This window comes from Colobus angolensis, unplaced genomic scaffold (assembly GCF_000951035.1).
Source record: "Colobus angolensis palliatus isolate OR3802 unplaced genomic scaffold, Cang.pa_1.0 Scaffold120, whole genome shotgun sequence".
NCBI lineage: Eukaryota > Metazoa > Chordata > Mammalia > Primates > Cercopithecidae > Colobus > Colobus angolensis.
Window position 1 is genome coordinate 1,867,126 of NW_012113142.1, and position 22,332 is coordinate 1,889,457.

General features: G+C 57.7%; 3 protein-coding genes across 10 annotated transcripts in view; 2 read left to right on the forward strand and 1 right to left on the reverse strand.

Moving 5' to 3' along the window:
- STYXL1 (serine/threonine/tyrosine interacting-like 1) overlaps positions 1-6,955 on the forward strand; it is a 63,659-nt gene extending 56,704 nt beyond the window's left edge. For 5 of the 7 annotated variants that reach the window (XM_011930210.1, XM_011930197.1, XM_011930219.1 and 2 more), the window contains one exon: positions 2,844-3,101. In XM_011930210.1, the coding sequence (XP_011785600.1) occupies positions 2,844-2,975 (132 nt within the window). In that variant the 3' untranslated portion in view covers positions 2,976-3,101. Of the gene's footprint in view, positions 1-93; positions 566-2,843; positions 3,102-6,843 lie in introns of those variants that run through there. The other 2 variants (XM_011930191.1, XM_011930175.1) reach the window with 2 other exon arrangements.
- Positions 4,760-12,202, forward strand: TMEM120A (transmembrane protein 120A). Its single transcript, XM_011930166.1, has 12 exons — positions 4,760-4,938; positions 6,844-6,962; positions 7,141-7,257; positions 10,154-10,213; positions 10,525-10,620; positions 10,698-10,787; positions 10,890-10,955; positions 11,054-11,115; positions 11,227-11,319; positions 11,438-11,502; positions 11,608-11,676; positions 11,760-12,202. Exons 1-12 carry the CDS (start codon positions 4,858-4,860, stop codon positions 11,871-11,873), a joined length of 1,032 nt encoding a protein of 343 aa, XP_011785556.1. The 5' UTR covers positions 4,760-4,857; the 3' UTR covers positions 11,874-12,202.
- POR (P450 (cytochrome) oxidoreductase) overlaps positions 12,184-22,332 on the reverse strand; it is a 100,028-nt gene continuing 89,879 nt past the window's right edge. For both annotated transcript variants that reach the window (XM_011930150.1, XM_011930158.1), the window contains exons 4-16: positions 19,413-19,541; positions 18,501-18,650; positions 17,828-17,952; positions 17,417-17,506; positions 16,725-16,823; positions 15,335-15,451; positions 15,116-15,234; positions 14,030-14,211; positions 13,783-13,932; positions 13,180-13,450; positions 12,963-13,108; positions 12,788-12,870; positions 12,184-12,696 (exon numbers count right to left, since the gene is read on the reverse strand). In XM_011930150.1, the coding sequence (XP_011785540.1) occupies positions 12,552-12,696; positions 12,788-12,870; positions 12,963-13,108; positions 13,180-13,450; positions 13,783-13,932; positions 14,030-14,211; positions 15,116-15,234; positions 15,335-15,451; positions 16,725-16,823; positions 17,417-17,506; positions 17,828-17,952; positions 18,501-18,650; positions 19,413-19,541 (1,806 nt within the window). In that variant the 3' untranslated portion in view covers positions 12,184-12,551. The remainder of the gene's footprint in view (positions 12,697-12,787; positions 12,871-12,962; positions 13,109-13,179; positions 13,451-13,782; positions 13,933-14,029; positions 14,212-15,115; positions 15,235-15,334; positions 15,452-16,724; positions 16,824-17,416; positions 17,507-17,827; positions 17,953-18,500; positions 18,651-19,412; positions 19,542-22,332) is intronic.

Consider the following 22,332-nt stretch of genomic DNA (forward strand, 5'->3'; position numbering starts at 1 on the left):
AGTGCAGTGGCACGATCTCGGCTCACTGCAAGCTCTGCTTCCCGGGTTCACGCCATTCTCCTGCCTCAGCCTGCTGAGCTGCTGGGACTACAGGCGCCCGCCACTACTCAATTTCTTTAACATATGTAGGCCTATTCAGATTGTCTGTTTCTTCTTGTGTGAGTTTTGGCAGATTGTGTCTTTCAAGGAATGGATCAATCACATTTGTGGGTATGAATATTCTTTTATTCTCCTTTTAATATCTGTGGGATCTGTAGCAATGTTTCCTCTTTCACTTCTGATATTAGTAATTGTGTCTTCTCTTTGAGTTAGCCTGGCTACAGAGGTGTATCGATTTTATTGATCTTTTCAAAGAAGTGGCTTTTGGTTTTGTTGATTTTCTCCATTGATTTCCTGTTTTCAATTTCATTCTCTTGCATGGGGATATCTAGTTTTCCTACCACCATTTGTTGAAATGACTGTCCTTTTTCCCCATTGAATGGTCTTGGCATACTATCAAAAATTGCTTGACAGACCGGGTGCAGTGGCTCACACCTGTAATCCCAGCAGTTTGGGAGGCAGAGGTGGGCGGATCACCTGAGGTCGGGAGTTTGAGACCAGCCTGGCTGACATGGCAAAACCTCGTCTCTACTAAAAATACAAAAATGAGCCAGGCCTGGTGGTGCATGCCTGTAATCCCAGCTACTTGGGAGGCTGAGGCACAAGAATCACTTGAACCCAGGAGGCGGAGGTTGCAGTAAACTGAGATTGCACAATTGCACTCCAGCCTGGGCAGCAGAGTGATACTCAGTCTCAAAAAAAAAAAAAAAATTGCTTGACTATATTTGTAAGGGTTTATTTCTGTGCTAGGCTGGCTGTTGTATTCCATTGGTCTCTTTGTTCATGTCCATACCATACTGTTTTGATTATTGTAGCTTTGTTTTAGAAGGTTTGAAATCAGGAAGTGTGAGACATGCAACTTTGTTCTTTTTAAAGATTTTATTTTTATGGAGTCCCTTGAGATTCCATATGAATTTTAGGATGGATTTTTCTATTTCTACAAAAAATGCTGTTGGGATTTTGGTAGGGATTGCCTTAAACCTGTGCATTGCTTTGAGTAGTATTGGCATCTTAATAATACTAAATATTCCAACCCATGAACACAGGATGTCTTTTCATTTGTTTGTGTCTTTAATTTCTTTCAGCACTGTTTTTGCAGTTTTCAGTGTACAAGCCTTTTGCCTCCCTAGTTAAATATTTTCTTTTTGATGCTACTGTAAATGGAATTGTTTTTTTAATTTCCTTTTTGAATTGTTTATTGTTAGTATATAGACATGCAACTAATTTTTGCATGTTGGTTTTGTATCCTGCAACCTTGCTGACTTTTTTTTTTTTTTTTTGAGACAGAGTCTTGCTCTGTCACCCAGGCTGGAGTGCAGTGGCACAATCTCAGCTCACTGCAAACTCTGCCTCCCGGGTTCACGCCATTCTCCTGCCTCAGTCTCCCAAGTAGCTGGGACTACAGGTGCCAGCCACCACGTCCGGCTAATTTTTTGTATATTTAGTAGAGATGGGGTTTCACCGTGTTAGCCAGGATGGTCTCGATCTCCTGACCTCATGATCCGCCCGCCTCGGCCTCCCGAAGTGCTGGGATTACAGGCTTGAGCCACCAACCCGGCCAACCTTGCTGAATTTATTAGGTGTGTGTGTGTGTGTGTGTGTGTGTGTGTGTGTGTGTGTGTGTAATCTTTAGGGTTTTCTACATATGAAATAATGTCATCTTCAAACCAGAGGTAAGTTTACTTCTTCCTATCCAACGTAGATACCTTTTATTTCTTTTTCTTGCCTCATTGTTCTGGCTAGGACTTCTAGTATTATGTTGAACAGAAGTGACGAAAGCAGGCTCCCTTGCCTTGTTCCTGATCTTAGAGGAAAAACTTTATCTTTCGCCATTGAGTGTGATGTTAGCTGTGGGCTTCTCGTATATGGCCTTTATTGGGTTGACATCACTTCCTTCCTTTTGAGACAGGGTCTTGCTGTGTCACCCAGTCTGGAGTGCAGTGGCGCAATCTCGGCTCACTGCAATCTCTGCCTCCCAGGTTCAAACGATTTTCCTGCCTCAGCCACCCAAGTAGCTGGGATTACAGGCATGTGCCACCATACCTGGCTAATTTTTGTATTTTTTTTTAGTAGAGACAGGGTTTTGCCACATTGGCCAGGCTGGTTTTGAACTCCTGACCTCAGGGGATGCACCCGTCTTGGCCCCCCAAAGTGCTGGGATTACAGGCGTGAGCCACTGTACCCGGCCATTTCCTCCTGTTCCTAATTTCAGGCACCACTCTTGCCTTTCCCTTTCCCTTTTTCCTTTGTCCTCAATCCAGAGGGAGACCAGGTGCTCACCCTCCTTCATGCAGCAACCTTTCCTGTACTTTAAGGTGGATGCCTGAGGAGGGCAGCTTGAATTTTCCTTCTTCAGAGAATTTGCCCACAGTTCTCTGCCTCTTTCCATTAATTAGTCCAGTCACAATGCAAACCTTTGTTGAGACTGTGCTAGGCTTGGCATAGTGTTTGCCATCCACAGGTGGTTTCATGTATGTTGTCTCAGTCTTCCCAGGAGCTTTTTGAATTAGGAATTATTTCTGTCACCAGATTTAGAAGCAGAGGGGCTTGCCCAAGGCAGAACCAGCTCCCATGACTCCCAGCACCGATGCATTCATGCCAGGCTGCCCTGTTTCTGCGTCCAGCCCTTAAGCCGTGTTGCTGGCACTGTGCAAGTGCCTCCTGTCTCTGAAAGCTGCCTCTGATCCTAGTGGAAAGGGCCCAGGACCAATCCTGAAGTTCACTTTCTCTCTTTGTATTCATAGAGGTCCTGGGCCTATGTCAAGAAATGCAAAAACAACATGTGTCCAAATCGGGGATTGGTGAGTCAGCTGCTGGAATGGGAGAAGACTATCCTTGGAGATTCCATTACAAACATCATGGATCCGCTCTACTGATCTTCTCTGCGGCCCAGTGAAGGGTACCGAAGAGCCTCGCTTGGGGGCATTTTGTGGGTGGAGGGTCAGAGTGTGTATACCCAGGCTTGTCTGGAAGGAGAAGGCCTTTGCTGCCTGAAAGTCTCATGTCAGCCTCCTGTACTGATTCTTCCCAAGCGCCTGTTCATGCCACCTAGCAGGTGCGCCCTGCTCAAGCTCACCGAGAACCCGCATCCCTGAGGTGTCCTGGGCCATCCCAACTGCACCCCTGAGGCTGCCTCTGGAAGAGCATCTGGCTGCTAGAGCAGCTGCCCTGCATCCCCTTGGTGACTTAGACCCTTTGGAGGCTGCCTGGGGGCGCCCAGAGATTGCCTGTGTTGGTTCACAGAGGATGTCACAATAGCCACCAATAGGCAGTCCCCTCGCCCCAGAGATACCAAGCCCAGCCTCGTCTAGCCCCCAGGCTCCTGGAATGGGATCACACCCTTGCCTCATCCCCGGTGCTTCCTGCCATCCACCCCTTGAAACAGATTTTCTTTCCCTGCTCCCCACTCATTTCTGCCTGGCTGTGTTCACCAAGGAGAGATTCTCACCGCACCTCCCCCATCTCCCTATTCACGTTTCTAGAAATTCCTAAGGTCTTAACAGCTTTCCTTTTATTTTTATCCCCTTTCCTTTTTTAAAATTTTTTATTTTTATTTATTTATTTTTTGAGGCACGGTCTTGCTGTGTCTCTCAGGCTGGAGTGCAGTGGTGCAATCATGGCTCACTGCTGCCTCAACTTCCCTGGGCTCAAGCGATCCTCCCACCTCAGCTTCCTGGGTAAGTAGCTGGGAATGCAGGCATGCACCATCACACCTGGCTAATTTATTTTTATTTTTGTAGAAACAGGGTCTTGCTCTGTTGCCTAGGCTAGTCTCGAACTCCTGGGCTCAAGTGATCCTCCAGCCTCAGCCTCTCCAAAGTGCTGGGATTACAGGTGTGGGCCTCGGCACCCAGTTGGAAGTTGTTTTCAGAATGCACTTCTCCAAAGCTGGCAGCACCCACAGAACAAACTGGGCATCAGGAGAAGGCACAGACTAGGGGACTGGTAGGGGATTAGGATGTCCATCCATGCAGGGCCCTCCCCAAGTCCATTCGGCAACCATTCCCTGCCACCACGTGGGTGGGGCTGGGTGGGGCATTCATTAAGAGACGAATGCCGTCCCACCACCTAGCCCGCTCTGCGGAGGGATGGAGGGGGTTTTGCCAGAGGGGGAACGACTTTCCACGCAGCCCTGGCTTTCCTCAGGGTTTGAGTTGGGACAGAGCCAGGGATAGCTGCAGAGCTCTGATTACGGACCTCCTGGTAGGTAGGACACAGCCGCTGGAAAGTTTTATGCATGAACATGATAGGGAATCATACTTGTGTTTTGGGAAGTGCAGTCTGGTGGCCGCGAGAAGGGACAGTGGAGAAGAGGCAGGGAGAAAGGAGGCCGCTGTAAAAATCCAAGCGAGAGAAGCAGCTCTAACTCCCTTCCCCAAAGAGGCTCAGCTTCCCAAGGACGAAAGTGTTGCAGGCAGGTGTCACCTCCCTGGACCTTGGTTTGCTCTTAGCATGACGAGTCAGAGACCTGCTGGCTGCACCACGCGGCTGGCACAGTCAGTGCAGTCCGGGCCCGGGGGCTGCAGCCATCCCAGTCCGGGTCCAGGCCGCGAGTCCCGGGGCTAGCAACCGCCCTTGCATATGGCCCCGCCTATGCCCCGCCCCTGCCCCGGATTGGCTGGGATGGGGGCGTGGCCTTTTCCCATTGGTGCCTGTGGCGGCCCGAGCCCGGAAGCGGACGGGGGCGGTGGCGTAGGAGCCACGGGCGCGCCGGGGTTGCTGCGCTGTCCTCCACTCCTGGCTCCTGGCTCTGCAGCCATGCAGCCCCCGCCCCCGGGCCCGCTGGGCGACTGCCTGCGGGACTGGGAGGATCTACAGCAGGACTTCCAGAACATCCAGGTTAGCGCCGCTGCGGACGCCCGGTGGCCCCGAGCCGCGTTTCACTGGCTGAGGGTCAAGGGTCAGGCAGCCCTGGGTCAGGCAGCGGGGAGCTAAGGGTCAGGGGTCGGGGCCCTGTCGTCACTGCCTAGGGGGGCGAGGCCCCGGGTCCTGGTGTCCACCGCCGCCTCCTCCAGTGTCCGGGAACCCCGGTGGGACCCCACTGCGCTGGGCGACCTCAGCTTCCAATGAGGGCCTTGGAAAGGGGCCCAGACCCCGACCCGGTTCCCTCCCAGGAGAGAGCGGCCGTCTGAGTCATACACAGGCGGGCCCAGTCTTGGGTCAGCCACTCAGCAAACGCGCAGCGGGCAGCGCTCGAGAGGCAGCCCGGGTCGGGGGAGCAGCGTTTAGGGGGAGTCCTCGGCCTGGATGGGGGGGCGCCCCAGGCGGAGGGACAGCGCGCACCGCTGAGGCCTTTAGAAGGAAAGAGGGGACTTGACAGGCCCATGTGGCTGCATCAAGGAGAGCTAGGGGAGGGGTGGGCGGGGCCAGGCCCTGTAGGGACGCCCTGGCCTGGCAGAGATCGGAGTCCCTCCGAGGCCAGTGGAAAGCTACGGGAGGAATTGTCTGGACTGAGCTCCCTCGGGGCCACCATGGCTGTTCTGTCCAGAGGCCAGGCAGGAGGAAGCTGCTGGCCTCATCCAGGCAGGGAAGAGGGCGGTGGCTGTGGGTGGGCAGAAGTGGCACGTGCTGGGGTCCGAGGGGGCGTGGTGAGCCCTCCTGGGCATGAGAAACAAGATCCAGACAGAGTGGAGACCCGGCCAGCTGATGGCTTGGTTAGGTCTTTGCCTCTCTTGGGCTGGTTCCAACCCCTTCCTGTCGGCATTGAAACCCAGCTGCCCCTGGCCCTGCCAAGCCCCCTGCCATTGGTGCTTCTCCCCAGAGACTGAGCAGACCCAGCCTCCCCGCCTGGCCCCCGCTGTCCTGGCCACAGCCCCTGCTTGACTCTCTTCACACTGCCCCTTGCCCCACCTCTAGGCTGCGCCTTCTTGAGACTCACCTACCAGGGCAAAGTGCTCGGGGAAGCCTTGGGCCAAAGGTGAGGGGGGCTGGCCTTAGAGCAGGAGGCTCTAGGGCTGAAATCTGATGACCTTTAACCTGGGAAGAAGATGTCAGGAATGCCTGAGAACCTCAGCTCCCCCTGTACTGGAAGGCTGGATAGGCAGGAGGAGCTGAGAGGACAGAGGGGTGGCTCTGGCCGGCCCGCTTGGTCCAGAAGGGGGCCCTGGGGCCTAAGCTCCAGACTCAAGGTAGGAGAAAGAGAGCCTGTCCTTGTAAGGTGGGGAAAACTAGCAGATGGGCTGAGACTAAGAAAACCTTGGCTGGGCCCGGTGGCTCATGCCTGTAATCCCAGCACTTTGGGAGGCCAAGGCAGGCAGATCACCTGAGGTCAGGCATTCAAGACCAGCCTGGCCAACATGGTGAAACCCTGTCTCTACAAAAATACAAAAATTAGCCAGGCATGATGGTGGGTGCCTATAATCCTAACTTACTTGGGAGGCTGAGGCAGAAGAATGGTTTGAACCCAGGAGGCGGAGGTTGCAGTGAGCCGAGATCACTCCACTGCACTCCAGTCTGGGCAACAGAATGAGACTGTCTCAAACCAAAAAAAAAACCCACCTAGTCTGTTTCTCAGGGAGGGGTGCCGTGGGGGTCTCAGGGCTCACAGGTGGACACCCAGGTCCTCGCCTGCCTTGGGGAGACAGCCACCTCATCCCTAGGCAGGCGCAGTTCTCCGTCCTTTCCCACTGAGCGAGACGAGACCCTCCCAGCAGACCTGGGGGAGCCTGAGTCCCACGTCCTGCCTGCAGGCTCTGGCTCAGTGGCTCCCCAAATGGCCTGAGCCTTCTCCCTTCCGGTCCCCAGGAGACCCATCGGCTATACCGCCTGAAGCTGGAGGAGCTGACGAAACTTCAGAACAATTGCACCAGCTCCATCACGCGGCAGAAGAAGCGGCTCCAGGAGCTGGCCCTCACCCTGAAGAAGTTAGGAGCCCCTGCCCCACCTGCCATGGGCTGAATGTGGGGTGGGAGGGCTGGCGCTGTGAGACCCTGGGCACTGCTCCTCCCCTCTCTGGGCCGTGTTTGCCCTTCTGCCCCTGTGGGAGTCAGGGAGGACATTTGGGAGTCCTCCTACCCTGACTCTTTCTGCCCTCACCCGCAGATGCAAACCCTCCCTCCCAGCAGAGGCCGAGGTGGCCGCGCAGGAGCTGGAGAACCAGATGAAAGAGCGCCAAGGCCTATTCTTTGACATGGAGGCCTATTTGCCCAAGAAGAATGGGTGAGGCCCCCACTGCCCACCCCCAGCTCAGTTCACAGCCACTCCCGCGGGGGGGAGGCCTGAAGCTAGGTGCTGCCCCCTCTTGCTCATTATAGTCAGCAAATGTTCCCTGGGCCCAGTGCAGGCTGAGCAATGAGGCCCAGTGCTGACTTCAGGGGAGACAACCAGCTGAGGGTGACATTTCACGTGATAGGTGCTTCGTAGCATGGGGAATGAGGTGGCACAGTGAGGGACACCTGACCTAGTCCAGGAGGTCACAGAAGGCTTCCTGGATTAGGGGATGGGTGGATTGAGTCTTAGAGAATAAAGAGAGTGGGCCAGGCGTGGTGGCTCTCACCTGTAATCTCGGCACTCTGAGAGATGGTGGTGGAAGGATCACTTGAACTCAGGAGTTCAAGACCAGCCTGGGTGACATACTGAGACCCTCTCTCTCTATTTATTTAAAAAGAGAAAATAGGCTGGGCACGGTTGCTCATGCCTGTAATCCCAGCACTTTTTTGGGAAGCCAAGGCAGATTGCTTGAGGTCGGGAGTTCAAGACCCGCCTGGGCAACATGGTAAAACCCATCTCTACTAAAAACAACAATTAGCTGGGCATGGTGGCGCACGCCTGTAGTCCCAGCTACTCAGGAGGCTGAGGCAGGAGAATCGCTTGAGCCTGGGAGGCAGAGGATGCAACGAGCTGAGACTGCACCACTGCACTCCACCCTGGGCGACAGAGTGAGATTGTGTCTTAAAAAATAAATAAGTAAATAAATAAAAAGAGTAAGGCAGACACATGGGCTGAGGGCGAGAGGTAGCAGCAGGTAGACACAAAGGCCATAAGCAGAACTGTAGTGGCCAGAGCTCGGGGCGGGAGCTGAGAGGGAGCCAAGAGGCCAGAGGCTTTGCTGGGCTGCAGCGCTTGCCTTGAGCCCAGTTGGCAGGGGAGAGGGAGGGGTGGAACGTGCACTTGGAAAGGCCAGCTGCTGTCAGCCAGGAGGACAGACAGGGCAGTGCAAAACCCTCTGCTGAGCGAAAAATCCCAGCAGAGGCTGCAGGCAGGAAGATAGCTGGGAGAAGGTGTGGCCCAGAAGGCAGGGAGAAAGGAGTGTCAGTAGCCTCGGGGTCAGTCCTGTGATAAGGAAGGGGACACGCATCCTGGAAGTCGGGTCACCTTGGCGAGAACCATTTGATGGAACAGGGTGGACGTTGATCTTGGGGATGACAGAAGAGCCAAGGAAGGGAGACAGCCAAGTTTAGGAGACTTTTTGTTTTGTTTTTTTTTTTGAGACAGAGTCTCGCTCTGTCGCCAGGCTGGAGTGCAGTGAGTGGCACGATCTCAGCTCAACCTCTGCCTCCCTGGTTCAAGGGATTCTCCTGCCTCAGGCTCCTGAGTAGCTGGGATTACAGGCGCCTACCACCACACCCGGCTAATTTTTGTGTTTTTAGTAGATATGGGATTTCACCATGTTGAGCAGGCTGGTCTCAATCTCCTGACCTCATGATCCACCCACCTCAGCCTCCCAAAGTGCTGGGATTACAGGCGTGAGCCACCGCACCCGGCCCTCTGGGAGACTTTTTAGAGCTTGGCTGTGAGTGGAGGGAGAGAATTAGTAGCTAGGAACTGGAAATTAGCACCAGGTCGAGGGGCTGCTGCTGCCTGGGTGCAGGGTTACTTTGCCCCTGGGAAGACTCAAGCACATCCACCTGCTGAAAAGAGGGGCCGAGAGGGGAAAGAGCCAGAAGAGTAGGGGGTGATGGAGGGAAGCCCTGGGAGAGCGAGAAGCGCTAGTGGAGGATGGAGGGTACAGAGAGGAGGGTGAGGAGTGCTCCCAGTACAGTGACCCCACAGAGCAGAAGCCGGGCTATCTTCTCTGAGATGTTGCAGGTGGGGCCTGGGGTGGAAGGAGACAGGATGGAGGGTTTGGGGGAGAGGATGTGGAGAGGCCAGTGCTGGGAACCAGATGGGGAGCTGAGTGGGGACACATCCGCAGCCTGGTGGGTTGGCAGTGGAGGCTGGAGCTGGCCTGAGTGGGGAGCACTGTGCCGGGAGCACTCTGTAGAGGGAGAAGCATGGCTGCCACAGAAGCTCTTTGTGGCCTGGGGCGAACTGCGTGACCACGCTGAGCCTCTGTCCCTGTGGCATGAGTGTGAACAAGAACCCATGCGTCTGGGGCAGGTGCTGAGAAAGTGACCGACTTTGCTGTCACCTCTTGGAGTATCTCTGGCAGAGAAGGGCAAGATGATCTCGGTGGGTGTGGAGGCTGGACATTAAGGGGATTGGCAAGAAAGTGGTGGAACTGGCGGGTGGCCTGGGGACTCGGCCGGCTCCGATGAGATCTGGGACTGGAGAACGTGGAGGCCTCTGTGAGGAATAGGGGGGTTGTGGTGGGAAGAAACGGCCCGGGAGGCTGGGCACTTGGGGGGTCAGCCCACAGTCGGAGCTCCAGGTTTCTGTTCTGGTTTGGGAGGTTGTCCCAGACGTGGCCAGGTGTGTGGGTCACTGAAGTGGAACCCAGTACTGAGGATTCTGGAGGGGAGGCGGCAAGGAGCTGGGGGGTAGGTGGTAGCCATCGCACAGAGGAGCAATCGGGGACATGGGGACGGCCCTCAGCGAGGAGGGAGAGCCGGGTTCTCTTGGGGCCCTGAGGTGGGGGCGTTTCAGGCAAGACTGCGGAGACAGGGGCACTGTTTCCCCAGGGGTCAGGATTCCAGAGCAGGCGGCGAGGAAGGCTGAGCATGGCGGGGAGTGGGTCTGCAGCCCCCAAGGTCAGAACCTGATGCCAAGGCCATGCAGAAAGCAGCGGGTGAGGGGGTGGGGTGGTGGCCCAGGCTCTGGCCTGGCAGGCTTGGCTGAGTATCAGTGGCTTCTCTGTCACTTGGGCTTCTCCTCACCCTGCCACCCCCTTCCCTAGATTGTACCTGAGCCTGGTTCTGGGGAATGTCAACGTCACGCTCCTGAGCAAGCAGGCTAAGTAATCAGGCTGGGCCTCCACCAGCTGACCCGGCCTTCCCCACCACCCCCTCACCCGGCCTTCCCCTCCACCGCGTCACCAGGCTTCCCCTCCACCATGTCACCCGCCTTCCCCTCCACCCCCTCACCCGGCCTTCCCCTCCACCCCCTCACCCGGCCTTCCCTTCCACCCCCTCACCCGGGTTTCCCCTCCACCCCCCGACCCGGCCTTCCCCTCCACCCGACTTCTCTTGGCTCAGCTGCCCTCCCAGGGTTGGGGCACGCATGGGCCCCACCAGCACCCCACCCGTCTCACCAGCCTGTGCCCTCCAGGTTTGCCTACAAGGACGAGTATGAGAAGTTCAAGCTCTACCTCACCATCATCCTCATCCTCATCTCCTTCACCTGCCGTTTCCTGCTCAACTCCAGGTGGGTGTCCCGCCCGGCGGAGGCCCTGCCCATCCCCAGGCGCTGCGGTACCAACCCTCGGTCCCCTCCCTCCGCAGGGTGACAGACGCTACCTTCAACTTCCTGCTGGTCTGGTACTACTGCACCCTGACCATCCGGGAAAGCATCCTCATCAACAACGGCTCCCGGTGGGCAGGGCGGGCCCTGAGGGAGGGGAGCATGGAATGGGGCGCCGGGACCCTCTGGGAAGCAGAACAGGCCCTGGGGGTGATGCTCGTTCTGTGCTCCAGGATCAAAGGCTGGTGGGTGTTCCATCACTACGTGTCCACCTTCCTGTCGGGAGTCATGCTGACGTGGTGAGTGGCTGGGCCCCGGCAGGGGCAGGAGCTGGGACAGGGAGGGGAAACAGGGCGTCCCCAAAAGTCCCCACACTGCCCTCCCCTTTCTATCTTAGGCCCGATGGTCTCATGTACCAGAAATTCCGGAACCAATTCCTGTCCTTTTCCATGTACCAGAGTGAGTGTCCCAGATGTCCGTGCTGAGGCCTGGGGGCACCCGTGGTGGGGGGGTGGGGGCAGGGAACCCCCCTGGGCTCAGCCCCGCTCTTCTGTCCTCCGCCCGGCCCAGGCTTTGTGCAGTTTCTCCAGTACTACTACCAGAGTGGCTGCCTCTACCGCCTGCGGGCACTGGGCGAGCGGCACACCATGGACCTCACTGTGGGTGAGTCGGGCGTGGCCCTGGCATCTGGACACTCTCCTTTCCTCCCGTCCCGGGTCTGAGTGGTGGTGGCGTCCCCTCTGTCCCTGGCCGTCCTGTGCCCTGACCTTCCTCCCCGCAGAGGGCTTCCAGTCCTGGATGTGGCGGGGCCTCACCTTCCTGCTGCCTTTTCTTTTCTTTGGACACGTAAGTCGTGCCCCTGTGTCCCTGCCTGTATGTCCATCCTCTGCGCCGGCTTCGGGCTCGAGCAGGGCCTGGGTTTTCTGAGTAAAATGCCTCCTCCCTGCTCAGTTCTGGCAGCTTTTTAATGCACTGACATTGTTCAGCCTGGCCCGGGACCCTCAGTGCAAGGAGTGGCAGGTGAGCTGGGGTCCCTGGAGAGGACGGATGGGCCAGGCCCAGGCCCAGGCCCAGGCCGGGCCCTCACCCTCTTCCTCCCACAGGTGCTTATGTGCGGCTTCCCCTTCCTCCTCCTCTTCCTCGGCAATTTCTTCACCACCCTGAGGGTTGTGCACCAGAAGTTTCACAGTCAGTGGCATGGATGCAAGAAGGATTGAGGCTTGGCTTTCTGCTGCCAGCCCAGAGGGGCTTCTGTGTCCCACGTGTTGTGGAAGGGGATGGGAGGCACCCTCGAGTGTGTGTATCAGGGGGTCTCTGCTATTCTCCCTTGGGTTTTATGGGCTCTGTGGGCCCTGAAGGAAGACCTGGGCCCAGTGCCCTCAATAAAGAGAGGCCCAGAGGTGACCTGAGCGTGTGTGTTCTCCGGAGGAAGGGCGGGGCTTGGTGGCCCCACCACATGGGTTCCTGGGTCTGAGTTAAGTTGATCCAAGTGGAGGCTCCAGATCTACTCACACAATACCAGGCAAATACAGAAAACAGAACTTTATTCCAAGGGCCAGAGGTTATTTAAAATTATTTACACTCATTGGAAATCACATGGAGGGGCTGGGCCCAGCTCAGCTGAGAGAAAGAGCCCTTCTGTGCGGCCACCAAGGGCCAGAGGCCTCCCAAGGCATGGAGCCCGACGCCCCCGTGCAGGCCCTGGGCTGTGCTGCCGGAGGCCCTCACCTGGCCTGGGGAGCTCAGGAGGGTGCACCCCAGGCCCCGGAGGAGTCTTTGTCACTGGACCTGCGCCTGTGCCAAGGCCAAGCCAAACCCACCCAGGAGACTGCAGGAGGGAGCCAGGAGAGTGATTACAGGCAGGAGTCTGCAGGGTGGGCGGGGCAGGCGAGGCCCTAGCTCCACACGTCCAGGGAGTAGCGGCCCTTGGTCATCAGCTTCTTGACATAGTCCACGGCCTGGGCGTGCTCCATGGCCCCGAGCTCAGCCACGATGTCGTAGAAGGTGTTCTGCACGTCCCTGGCCATGTTCCGTGCATCCCTGGGCAGGAAGAGGGGGTGCTGGGGGCTGGGCCAACTGCGGTAGGCAGGCCTTGTCCTCCCCACCCTCTACCCCAGTGACCCCCACTCACCCACAGACATAGATGTGGGCACCACCTTCGATCAGCTTCCACAGGTGCTCTCCGTCCCGCTTTAGCAGGTGCTGGACATAGACCTGAGGCCAAGGGTCGTGCCGTGAGGGGAAGGCACAGCACCTGAGGCCCTGCCAGCCCCGTCCCTGCCTTCATGGGTGCCCGCCCGTCTCACCTTGTGGGACTGCTCCCGGGAGAAGGCCACGTTGAGCTGGGTGAGCGCGCCGTCCCTGTGGAACTGCGCCAGCTCCTCCCGGTACAGGTAGTCCTCATCGGAGCGACGGCAGCCGTAGTACAGCAGCGTCTCCCCCACCTCCTTGCCTGCATGGCAGGGGCCAGCGTGAGCGTAGGGTTCCCAGTCGTCACCCCCTCCCCCGCGGGCCCCCACTCACCCTGCTGTCGCAGCCAGGCCCGCTCCTGGATGAAGCCTATGAAGGGGGCCACCCCGGTGCCGGGGCCCACCATGATGACAGGCGTGGTGGCCTTGAAGGGCAGGCGGAACTGGGACTTGCGCACGAACATGGGCACCAGCGCGCGGCCGCCGTTCTCCCCAGCAGGCTCCTTGGCCCGCAGCCAGTTGGTGGCCACGCCCTTGTTGATGCGGCCGGCCTTGGTCTCGTACTCCACAACCACCGCACAGATGTGTACAGAGTTGGGATGGACCTGTGGGGAGGGCCGTGTGAGCTCCGCCGCCAAGCCGAGGCCCCTGCCCAGCCCCGGCCCCGAGTGCCGTTCTGCAGGCCATCCCCACAGGGCCTCTTCCAGCCCACCTGGCACCCAAATCTCAGAGGCCCCATCCTCAGCGGCTTCCCGGACTGGCTCTGGGGACCGGGGCTGGACAGATACTGGGAATCTCAAACCAGCCCCACTGAGTCCACAGCCTGGAGAGGCATTTGGAGCTGCGCTGGGGCTCAGGGCTTGGATCTCGGAGCTCCTGTGCTGCGAGCAGGGCTGGGCCTCCAGCGTGTGGCTGGCAGGGCAGGGCCAGCCCTCACCTTGGAGGATGAGGCGATGGAGTAGTAGCGGGCCTGCAGGCGCGGCAGCAGCTCACACAGGTGGTCGATGGGGGGCCGCAGGGACGGGCAGTCCTGCAGGATGGCCAGGATGTGCCTCCGGGCCTCCACCACCCAGCTCAGGTACAGTTCCTAGGAGACACGGGGGTGAGACGGGGCTGATTGGAGCCCACGGAGCTCGGAGAACGGCGGGGTTACGGGCGGAGATCGCGGAGCCTAGGCGGCGCACCTTGCCCTCGCCGGAGGAGGAGGCCATCTTGCGCAGCAGCTCCTGCTCCGAGGGCTCCGAGGCGTACTGCGCCAGCTCGTACAGCACGTTGGTGCGCGGAGGGTTGGTGACGTCCAGGTAGTAGGTGAGGGCGGTGCGGTAGGACGTGGGGCACGGGAATGGGTGCTTCTTGTTGGACTCCTCTGCGGGAAAGACACAGGCAGGATTTGGGGTACGCGGCCGCCTCCCGGGGATGGGTGGCTGCTGCAGGAGGGGTTGATGCCTCGGGCCGACTCTGCGGGAACAGGCGCCCCAGCTGGTGCTGGAAACAAGGCCTGTGCTCTCTGATGCCTCCCTGGCCCTGGGGCCAAGTCTGGGGCCTCCAGCCAGAGAGGAAGTCCTCATCAGAGGCAGGACTCTTCTAGGGGAGGTGCGGGGGGCCCACCCTCCCTGCACACTAACGCACCTGCTGTGCTTTCACCACACACAACACGGTGTGACACGGCACCGCCCCTTTTCCTGCTGCTCCCTCACAGGCGGGTTGTGGAACCCGATAGTAAGGGCAGCCCTGGCGCGGCGGCTGAGGACCGGCTAGCAGGGGTGGGTGGAGACGGTCTGGGCCCAGGTCGGTGACCAGTGGGTTGCGGGGGCTTCACAGCGGGAGGCTCAGGCTGGGCAGCCCCACCAGGCGCAGGCAGCCCCATGCAATGGCTACTGCCCCTTGGCACCACTGAGCACCCTTGGGGACCTGGGAGGGCTGCTGACTCCTGACCTCGGTGAGGAGGTGGGAGCGGTCCCAGGGCCTGCCTTCCCAGCAGGACACAGTGGCCATGGGGGAGCCGGGGCTGCCTCTGCCTCCAGGCCTCAGCACCTCACTCCCTTAAAGGCTATGACAGTGACGGGGTAGGGGGAACCCCAAGAGAGGGCCTGACCTACGGCCACTCTGCCTCCCATTTCCTTGGGATCCTGTAACCGTGGAGTCTCGGTGCAAGGGCCGCCCAGGTACCGGGGCTTCGGGCCTAAGCAGAAGCTCAACCCAGGGCCTTCCTACAGGCCCAATCCTGCAGCTGCCTGGGCCCGGCAGGGCGCCCTGACTGTGGCACTCACCATCCAGGTTGTTCAGGGACATGACGACATCCAGGTCGGCACCCAGAATTTTGCCCAGCTGATTGACGAGGGCAGAGTCGTTGGCCGGGTACACAGCCACGTGGTCCCCAGATTCATACCTGGAGGGAGATGCCAGGCTCAGGAGGGCAGAAGGCTGGCCCTGCCCCGGGTCAGGCGGCCCAGAGTGAGGGTTCCAGGGGTGACGGCGGCAGCTGGTACCTGATTTTGGAGTCCGAGATGTCCAATTCCAGGTGCATGAGGTGGCGCTCGGTCCCCTGGTTCAGCTTCCGGTTGGTGGTGACTGCAGCCAGGAATGGATTCTTGGCATCAAAGGGGCTGGGTGGGGAGGAGAGAAGCGCAGTGAGCTGCCAGGGCTTGGATCTGAGTCTCTGTCCCCAAGGACCCTTCTGGTTGCACAAAGCACAGGGAATCTCAGAGATCTCCACGAGGAAATCTCACCAGTTACATCAAGGGCTCTCCCAGCCCGATCCAATGCAGTTCTCTTTCTTTTTGAGACTGAGTTTCGCTCTGCCACCCAGGCTGGAGGACAGTGGCGCGATCTCGGCTCACTGCAACCTCCACCTCCCAGGTTTAAGCAATTCTCCGGCCTAAGCCTCCTGAGCAGCTGGAATTCCAGGCGTGCGCCACCACGCCTGGCTAATTTTTATATTTTTACTAGAGACGGGGTTTCACCATGTTGGCCAGGCTGGTATCGAACTCTTGACCTCAAGTAACCCACCCGCCTCGGCCTCCCAAAGTGCTGGGATTACATGTGTGAGCCACCTCGCCTGGCCCCAGTGCAGTTCTCTCTACGGTCCCACCACGTGGGCAGAGCTGGGTCATGAATGTCTCCATTTCCAAATGTGGAAACTGAGGCTGGCCTTAAAAGAACTGTGAGACCCAAGCTGATGGTGCCACAGGCTGGAAGGTGGCTGGGTCTCCAAATGGGGGGCACAGCTTCCCCACTCCCACATGTCCTGGACTACACCGTGGACAAGAGAGAACCCTGCACTCCAGAAAGCCACTGAAATGCGGGGCTTCTTGCTCCAGCCAGGCTGGGGCAGGCCTACAGAAAACAGGGCAGCTGGTATTGGATGCAGTGGCATGGACTTCCCTGGGTGGCTCAGGCAGGAATCTGGGCAGCACCCAGGGGTCATCAAGGGCGCAGAGAGGAACGCTAGGTTTTTCCCCAAGTCTATCTATGGAGACAGATTCTAAGAAAATGAGCCCTGCTGCCAAAGAGGATCCTAGCCACAGAGCCCAATGCGCCGTGTCCTTGTTGAGAAGTGGGACGCGCCCTGCTGCCCTGGGCAGTGTAGAGTAAGGTGGCTAAGTGAGCTCAGTACAAACTGGGCGAGTGCCAGTCTTCCAGGGCCGGGGCCTGGACAGGCACTGCGTCAGGGCATGCAGCAGCTGCCTGGCTCTTGGGCAGTTCCCCTCTCTGCTCTGGGCCTCATGCCCTCCCTGTGTAGGGACACTCACGCCCACTCGTGGCACGGGGTCTGGTGAGAAGGGCCCTGCGGGGATATGGGGATACACGGCAGACTGAGTCTGGGATGCACCAGTGGCCATAGAGCCGTCTGCCCCAAGCCACATTCCCTCCACTCACGGCTTCTGGTTCTCGTAGCTCTTCAGCCGGCCCATCTCCCCCACGTACACCTTGGCCGCATCTATGTCAGTGTGGACCACAAGCTCGTACTGGCGAATGCTGGAAGGGGGAGACCGAGGGTGAGGCCGGGAAGCAGCAGGGGTCAGTCCTGAGAGGGAGGGGTTGGACTACAGGGGAGACGGTGCATGGCCTTCGGGGCAAGGGCCCAGGTACATACGACAGGAGGCAGGGGAGCCCCTGCTGCAGATGCGCAAGGAGGGCAGGCGAGGGAGCAAGGAGAGAGGTGGCGTGGAGCTGCCGGGGGTCAGGCGCCCAGAAGCCGGGGTAGGGCTGGGCAGGCTTCCGGGAGATTCTGAGAGAAGGTAAGGAAAGCCCGGGCAGCACCCAGGGCACAGAGAGGAACGTTGTTTTTGGCCAAGTCTATGGAGACAGATTTTAAGGAAATGAACCCTTCTGCCAAAGTTGAACCTAGCCTCAGAGCCCAACGCGCTGTGTCCTTGTCGAGAGGTGGGATGCGCCCCGCTGCCCCGGGGCAGCGCAGAGCAGAGCAAGGTGGCAGAACGAGTCCTTGGCTGGGACCAAGGTCCCTCCTCGACCTCGCTGCAACCCACTGCCAGCCCCCATTCCAGGGTGGCCGCCCTCGGCACAGGACCCGCCCAGCCCACCCACCGCACCTGCGGGCACTCGCTCACCTGGACTCTTCGCCAGTGGCTTCCACCCCAAAGTGCTCGCACACGGCCGGCCAGAACTGCTCTCGCCAGGTGATGAAGTCCTCCTCCAAGCTGGGCCGAGAAGAGGAGAGGGGGAACGGCTCAGGGGAGGCCGATGTGGCAACAATACCTGGTGCCAGGCACGCCCCGTCCCCAAAGCTCAGGACTGGGCACCCAGCAACATCAACCCAGAGCATCAGGAAGGCTCCAGGGAGTTGGACAAGCCGAAAAGCAAAACTGGCAGGGGCAGGGCGGAGGCAGGAGAGCCCCTTCCCTATGTCGGAGGTGCGTGTCGCTGAGTCTCAGCTGACACAATGGTGTGTGTGCCCCTCACATTCCACGGCCCTTGCCTAAGCCCACAGCGCTGATCAGGGTGGCAGGGTGGGCACTCACTTCCCATCGTCGTCGCCCAAGCCCAGCTCAAAGATGCGCTGGGCGCCGAGCTGCTCCAGCCGCTTGTCCACGTACTTGCCCATGGCATTGAAGTGCTCGTAGGTTTTGTTCCCAAGACCAAACACCTGTGTGGACACAGGGGCTGCTCTGAGGCCTGGCCCTCGACCTGACCAGCGGGAGGTGCCATGGGGGCGGGGTGGGAGGCCCCACAGCGCTGGCTGAGCTGCTGGGAACACCTGCAGGCCTCCATCCCATCAGGCGCCTTGCACTGCGAGGAACACTGGGCCACTGAAGAGGCTTCGACTGGGTGACCTGCAGCCCACAGCCTGCCCCGTCCACCGCCAGCCTCAACCCACGGGGAAGTGGAGGCAGCCCACCCTCCCCACTGGGCTGGGACTCCAGCTCTCCTAGCCCAGCCAGGTCTCAGTCGTCCGGCCAGAACCCTCTTGCCTTTAGTCTCCAGCACCCAATGCCCCCTGGAGCTGACTGGGGCTGGGGACAGGGAGGGGACACTCTCATAGTGCTGGGGTCCAGGGCAGAGGAGAGGGTCTCACGAGTGGCCTGCCCTGGCTGCTGAGAACGGGGTGGGGGTCTGGAGGGCTGCCTTTCAGACATGAGGATCCGGAGGCACCGCAGGCCACCGGGAGCCCATAGTAGTCTTTGGGTGACTCACCGCAAACTTGACCCCAGAGAGATCCACGTCCGTCTCCTGGAGCCAGTCGTAGAAGTCCTGGGCATTGTCGGTGGGGTCCCCCTCGCCGTAGGTGGCCATGCAGAAAACCACCAGGGCATTGTCGATCTCCGGCAGGCTGCTCAGGTCGGCCTGCAGAGACAGGGCAGGACCGCGCCCCGGCTATGGCTGAGCCTGCTCAAGGTTCAACCCGCACCAGACGGGGAAGGCCAGGTCCTGCCCAGGGTGGGGCCAGGCCAGGGATGTCTGGGTGTCATGGGATCAGAAAGAAGGAATGACACAGAGAGGGTGGGGCATGGGCATTCGTGTCAGGTGGGCAGGACAAGGTCACCTGTGTTGGGCTGGAGTGGAGAGGATGTGTTTCTAGAGGAAAGTGAAGCTTGCCACAAAAGAGCCACCAGAACGCGGCCTCCTGTGCTGATGCAGGTCTGGGGTCACCCTGGGAACTTCATCATTGCAGGGCTCCCAAGCACCACATGGCCCTGGTGCTCGCTGATAATCTAACTAAATTGTTCATCAACTTGAAATGCAGCCTGGAGATGGCTGTGGGGTGGTGCCCGTCACCAAGACCCCGGAGGAGGGGGGAGTGGAGCAGCTGGGGAGGGTGGGTTTGGTTTGGGAGATGTGGCGGCCGCAAGGAGGGCAGCTGGCGCTCAGGGGAGGGCCGGTCCTGGGGAAAGGACGCCTGGCGTGTGGCTGCAGCTGCAGGAATGGCCCTTCCTTCAGTTAGCCCGGGCAGGGATGGCAGTGACCCTCACAGGAAGGCAACTTCCGAGGACGTCTTCCCAGGACCCCACTCCCTCCCAGTCACCCCCTGCTGAGGGGCGCCCTACAGACCGGCTCCCCGTCCTGCCCCCTGCCTCCATCTGGGGCCGGCGCGCGGTGGCAGCTTACCAAGTCATACTCCTCGGGGTCCGCTGACATGCCTCGCATCCCATAGCGGTGGGCGTCCTTGGACAGGCGGTTAGCAAACTCCTCTGCAGTCCCCGTCTGGGAGCCGTAGAACACGATGATGTTCCTCCCCTAAGGAAGGCAGACACAGGGCTGGTGAGAGCCACAGACCTCAGCCACGGCTCCGGTGGACACCCACTGGGCAAGCCAGACAGGCCTGGCAGGCGGGAGCCCTCCAGGCTGCCCTCTTTCCTCCCTGGCTTAGAGTCCCTTCTAAGTTCCTCTGGGACTCTCTTCTCACTGTCACAGCCACTGCGGCAAAGGAGGGCAAAGGTCACCAAGGCAGTCTCACACACGGCTGCTCAAGATCACACGTCTGACATTTTCCTGACACGGGAAAAAACAAAGTTAAAAAAGGTAACCAATGTATAGCCCTTATTTGTGGGGGAATGCTTCCAGGACCTCCCATAGATATTTAAATCCAAGGATGCGGCCGGGCGTGGTGGCTCGCACCTGTAATTCCAGCACTTTGTGAGGCCGAGGCAGGTGGATCACCTGAGGTTAGGAGACCAGCCTGACCAACACGGTGAAACCCCGTCTCTACTAAAACTACAGAAATTAGATGGGCATGGTGGCGTGCACCTGTAATCCCAGTTACTAGGGAGGCTGAGGCAGGAGAACAACTTGAACCCAGGAGGTGGAGGTTGCAGTGAACTGAGATCGCGCCACTGCACTCCTGCCTGAGTGACAGAGTAAGACTCCACCTCCGGTAGCTCACGCCTATAATCCCAGCACTTTGGGAGGCCGAGGCGGGTGGATCACCTGAGGTTGGGAGTTCGAGACCAGCCTGACCAATATGGAGAAAAACCCATCTCTACTAAAAATACAAAATTAGCCAGGCATGGTGGCGCATGTCTGTAATCCCAGCTACTTGGGAGGCTGAGGCAGGAGAACAACTTGAACCCAGGAGGCAGAGGTTGCAGTGAGCTGAGACTATACCACTGTACTCCTGCATGGGCGACAGAGTGAGACTCTATCTCAAAAAAAAAAAAAAAAACAAAAAAACAAAAAACAAATCGAAGGATGCTCAAGGCCCTGCTATAAAATGATGTATTTGTGTGTAACCTACACAAATCCTCCCACATACTTTAAATCATCTCTACTTACTAATATAGTATCTAATGTAATGTAAATACTCTGTAAATAGTTGCTACGCTGTATTGTTTAGGGAACAGTAACATGACAGTATGTGTTCAGGACAGACACAACCATACATTTTTTCTCCAAATATTTTCAATCTGCAGTTGAGTTCATGAACTCAGAACTCAGATATGCACGGCTGGCTGTACAATCCAATTGCGTTATATAAATAACAGACACGTATATCAAAACATACATATATATTTTCTTTCTATACCCATAGGCACAAAGAAAACAGACTGGCAAGAAATAAACTGAAAGTCCCTAAATGGGGAGTTCTGGGTGTATTTTCTGGTTAATTATAATACATATTTATTATAAAATTTTAGACAACGGGGAAAGGTCCTGGGGCTGGCTCACATACTCGTCAGTCCACCCTCCTCCTACAGCAGCTGTTGAAAAGCCTGAAATCCTGTTCCCCAGAGCCCCTTGGGGCTGGAGTTGCAGCCAATTTGGTTCAGCCAATTGGACATGCTTTGCAAGATCTGAAGGGTGGAAGGGAGGCAAAGGCTTCCTGGCCCCTCACGGAAATGTGAGGTTCTCTGCAGCAGTGCCTGGTCTTCAGTGCCTGAAGTATTTCTTTCACTTTTTCTTTTCTTTTTTTTTGAGATGGTGTTGTGCTCTGTGGCCCAGGCTGGACTGCAATGGCACGATTTCAGCTCACTGCAACCCCTGCCTCCTGGGTTCAAGCAATTCTCATGCCTCAGCCTCCCGAGTAGCTGGGATTACAGGCGCCCACCACTATGCTTGGCTAACTTTTTTGAATTTTTAGTAGAGACAGGGTTTCACCATGTTGGCCAGGCTGGTCTCGAACTCCTGACCTCAGGTGATCCGCCCACCTCGGCCTCCCAAAATGCTGGGATTACAGGCATGAGCCACTGCACCTGGCCACCTGAGGTATTTCTAATAGTTTTGGTAGCCAGACTGCAAGTTCCTAGTCCTGGCTACTGGCTTACGTGGGGTTCAGAGGAAGCTATAGAAGTAGCTTCTTATCTTGGATCGCAGCTACACGTGGTATGTCCTGAACTCAACAGTTTCAGGGTGGATTCGAAGGGAGCAGTTACCTTGCAGGTCACTTCTGTTATATCTTAGAGACCAACCGGAAACCTGCTCCTTCAGCCCCTCCAGTAACCTGGAAGCACCCCCTTCCCTGTGTGAAATCCCTTCTAGATTAAAATGCCTAAAGCGGTCTCTAGTTTCCACACTGAATCCCACCTCATACAAAATAAAACGTATGGGGCTGGGTGCAGCGGCTCACTTCTGTAATCCTAGTACTTTGAGAGGCTAAGGTAGGAGCATGACTTGAGCCCAGGAGTTTGAGCCCAGCCTGGGCAACATGGCAAAACTCTGTCTCTACTAAAAATACAAAAAAAGTATCCGGCTGTGGTGCCTATGATTCTAGCTACTTGGGAGGCTGAGGTGGGAGGATCACTTGAGCCTGGGAGGTTGAGGCTGCAGTGAGCTGTGATCGAGCCACTGCACTCCAGCCTGGGTGACAGGAGTGACACTGAGTCTCAAAACAACCACCAAAAAAACCTTATGAATTACAATAAATGTTCTTACACTTTTTAAAGTTCCTGAATTTTCTACAAGTCATTGTTAATTCATTAAAAGGATTTTTATTTTTTTCTCCTTGAGACGGAGTTTCGTTCTTGTCACCCAGGCTGGAGTGCAGTGATGGGATCTCGGCTCACTGCAACCTCCGCCTCCTGGGTTCAAGCGA

Excerpts from the sequence above, each read along its gene's own strand:
- TMEM120A (XM_011930166.1), top strand. The coding sequence starts at position 4,858 with ATGCAGCCCCCGCCCCCGGGCCCGCTGGGCGACTGCCTGCGGGACTGG. Across the intron at positions 10,788-10,889 it reads CTCATCAACAACGGCTCCCG|GATCAAAGGCTGGTGGGTGT; the intron begins GTGGGCAGGGCG and ends TCTGTGCTCCAG. Across the intron at positions 11,116-11,226 it reads GTCCTTTTCCATGTACCAGA|GCTTTGTGCAGTTTCTCCAG; the intron begins GTGAGTGTCCCA and ends CGCCCGGCCCAG.